The sequence below is a fragment of the Mytilus californianus genome, unplaced genomic scaffold (assembly GCF_021869535.1).
Source record: "Mytilus californianus isolate M0D057914Y unplaced genomic scaffold, xbMytCali1.0.p SCAF_2, whole genome shotgun sequence".
Taxonomy (NCBI): domain Eukaryota; kingdom Metazoa; phylum Mollusca; class Bivalvia; order Mytilida; family Mytilidae; genus Mytilus; species Mytilus californianus.
In genome coordinates this window covers 82,165,004-82,168,440 of record NW_026262668.1, presented here as the reverse complement: position 1 = coordinate 82,168,440, position 3,437 = coordinate 82,165,004, and the positions used below count along the sequence as shown (strand labels likewise).

The following is a 3,437-nucleotide window of genomic DNA, read 5'->3' as shown; positions in this document are numbered from 1 at the left end:
CCATTGTATGGCTTTAACAGAATGTTTCTCTTCAGGACGGTATCCTTGCGCTGGTATTATACCAATAGTATCTGGACGCAGGAATTATGTGCGAAACACTAAATTACACGCAGAAGCTATGGTAATGCAGTTTGCAAACGGATCAATGCCATTATCATCCGTTGATGATGAAGTCATAGACATAAACAATTCCCGAAACTTTAAACAACATTGTCTAAGTATATCTGTAGGACTCAAATCTATGGCGGGTTCCAAATCTATGGCGGATTCCTAATCTATGGTAAATATGACGTAATGCCGTCTCAAACCTATGGCAGTTTTTGTTTTCTCCAAATCTATGGCAGATTTTGAAATTGCCTATTTTTCCGGGAAAAAGAGTTACATATAACGTCACAATCAAATAACGCCATATGACGTCGTCGCCGCCGCCGAATTTGAAGATGGCGGAACCCATGAACACCATTCCAGATGAAGGTTTTGTATTAGCAAAGGAAAAGAAGAAACCAGTTTCAAAGGACCCTAATCCAGAAGCGTTTTGGAGGGACTATGCAAAGGTAGTGTCCATTTGCAAATTAAAAGCAGAAAATCCAAAATGGGGATCCGCAAAAATAATCAAGTTTTGCAATGAACAGTTGAACGATAGAATGGTTAGAAAATATTTGGAAAATTATTTTTATGATTTGACTTCGAATCATTTGTATAAAAAAAGTGTTGACCTAGCTACTCCTCATAGGAAATGTCTTTCAAAGGAGGATTTAATTAATCTAGTAAAAAAGAATCATGCATTAGATCACAGAAAATCTCACAGCATTTATGAATCTATTCGAAGATTTGTTTTCCCAGTCGTAAGGGAAAACGTGAAGCTTTTATTTGATCTTTACGTGGACTGTGAACAATGTAAAAGTGCTATATCTCTACCAAAAACAGACGCCCAATACCAGCAACTTATCCAAATTCAAGATGGCAAATTGACCTAAAAAAGATGCCACCTCATAAAGGATATCAGTACATATGTAATATCGTTGATTGTTTTTCAAGATTTGCATTTGACCAAGCATGTAAAACTAAAAGTGCTACTGAAATAAGCAAAGTTGTACTCAGTTACATTTATCTATATGGAGCTCCACGTATTCTACAGTCTGACAATGGAAAAGAATTCCGGAACTCGCATCTTAAAGAAGTTGTAATACAATTTGACACAGTCCAAATGCATGGTAGACCATACCACCCACAAAGTCAGGGCAGAGTGGAACGTTTTAATCGCACACTGACTGAGTATTTTAGAATTAAAATGTCAGAACGTTCAGACTGGTCCGATCAACTTCCTGAATTTTATTACGCATATAACAACAGGCTAAACAAGGCCACACGTCCAAAGACTCCATATCAGCTATTTTTTAGTCGACCAAATTTTGCTGTGCCGCTTGATGATCAGGTATTTACTTTACTTCGTTAATTTTATTTAAATTATTATTTCGGAAATTAAAAATTGAGTCTTTGTGTTATAAAAAAATCTTAGTAATTAGGTCATTTATAGTAGTATTCTTACTTTATGTTACAGCTATTCTGTGTCAATAAGTCGTCTAGGACCGTAGGATGTGTCAATAAGCTGGCTACGGCAGTATGCTGTGTCAATTAGCCGTCTAGATCCGTAGGCTATGTCAATGTGCCGTCTAGGGCCGTAGGCTGTCAATGTGCCGTTTAGGGCTGTTGGCTGTGTCAATGTGCATTCAAGTACCATAGAATGTGTCATGTGCACTATAGCGCCTTAGTTTGCAAATGTACTATTTTTAGCCGTAGGCTGTGTCAATGTTATGTCTCTTACCGTGACAATGTGCCGTCTAGTGACTTAAGTTGTAAGAATATGCAGTCTAGTCTGTGTAAATAAGCTATCCTGAGACGTGTCTTAAGAAAAATTTGATTAGGGTTATTATTCATATCAGTATTTGTTTTTGAACTTGCGGTTGAGATAGATTTTTACATTATAGATTTATTTAAAAATTATAACTTGCCGAATGTCAGGAAATAAAGACAAACCAACAAAACAACGGTTTTTTTCACACCAAAGAAATTGAAAATTATTTTTTATTATAAAAAGAGCATCTTCTTTTCAACATACCTTTGTATTTATAGGTACCTTATGCTTCTCTTACTAAAGAAGAACGAGACTTTTTAGAGCACGCCGAATTAGATGTTGATGAAAATGAGTCAGAGGAAGAACTCCCAGAAGTATCTGTTGATGTGCTACACTCATCCTTAACTGAGGCTTCAGGTGGAAACCAATTCGCCAGTACAAATCATAATGAAGAGGAACTCACTTTACATGGTAAGATTTAAACACATATGCATGAACTTTTTACTTAAAGCTATCGTCCTGAACATGCATGAAATATTTGCCACTGGACGTTAAGCAACCAACAAACAATCAATCATTATTTAAAACTAATAAAAGTACACAAATTTAAATTATAAATTTAATTATAAAAATGAATACAATTACTTGTTTTACATGTGATAAAAATAAATGCAAATTTAACATATGCTTAGTTATATTTAACTGTAAATTAATTAATTAGTTTTTGTTTTTATTTTGCAGACCATGGCGTAAATGAAGAACATGGCAATTTACCTCCAGATTGTACCCAGGAAAATGATTTTGTAGTGCCCGAACCATCATTTTCACAAACTGTTATTTTGCAAGTAAGTATGTTAAGCCTTGTGCATTACTTTGTTTATAATTTTCAACACACGCCAAAAAAAGAAGAAAGAAAACCAACACATTAGATCTTAAGAGTACGTACTTGTTCCTAACCAATACATAAATATCTTTTTTTTTAAATAGAAAAACCTATTGTTGTATGAGTTTCCGTATAACCTACAGATTAGACGAATATTTTTACATGTGTATTAATGTATTATTTGTTCAGTGAAATATTAAGTGATAAATTGTGCACAAAATAACACGAAATATTCTGTTTATTTTTTTGTAGGAAAATGTTAGTCCATACTACAAACAAATGTATCAGAGAAAGTTTTATAATGAGCAAAATAAAGAAAATGTACTAGTTCATCCACAGGTATGTGATTTTGTTGGGATTTGTCTTTAAATGTCCTATATTTTAAACTTTGTGCCTTAGTAGTTTGTTGCTCGTTATGTAAGCGTAATATGTAATAATTTTGTTTACATACTGTTGTATAGAATAGGTTTGTAACTGTATGATGTACTTTTTAAAATATTGTCCTATATAACATAAAATTTGATGCATTTGATAGAAATCTTTAAAAGTGTTGCGACTGCACGTATACATGTACATGTATAAGACTTTTAATAATGCTGAACCATTCAAATGCAAAATGTAAAAGTTGAATTTTAGTTTGCTTTGTACGGTTATTACTAGTATATCAACTTTATTTTAAAACTGCTACACTTTGCATAT

General features: G+C 33.4%; 1 protein-coding gene across 1 annotated transcript; it reads left to right on the top strand.

Annotated features, from left to right (window-relative positions):
- Positions 1-1,057: 1,057 nt before the first annotated feature.
- Positions 1,058-3,107, top strand: LOC127727698 (uncharacterized). Its single transcript, XM_052234813.1, has 4 exons — positions 1,058-1,435; positions 2,134-2,326; positions 2,597-2,700; positions 2,991-3,107. Exons 1-4 carry the CDS (start codon positions 1,208-1,210, stop codon positions 3,105-3,107), a joined length of 642 nt encoding a protein of 213 aa, XP_052090773.1. The 5' UTR covers positions 1,058-1,207.
- The last annotated feature ends 330 nt before the right edge of the window (positions 3,108-3,437 follow it).

Bases quoted from the DNA above. Each gene is read 5' to 3' on its own strand.
- LOC127727698 (XM_052234813.1), top strand. From the start codon at position 1,208: ATGCATGGTAGACCATACCACCCACAAAGTCAGGGCAGAGTGGAACGT. The intron at 1,436-2,133 runs GTATTTACTTTA...TTGTATTTATAG, and splicing joins CTGTGCCGCTTGATGATCAG to GTACCTTATGCTTCTCTTAC. The intron at 2,701-2,990 runs GTAAGTATGTTA...ATTTTTTTGTAG, and splicing joins CACAAACTGTTATTTTGCAA to GAAAATGTTAGTCCATACTA.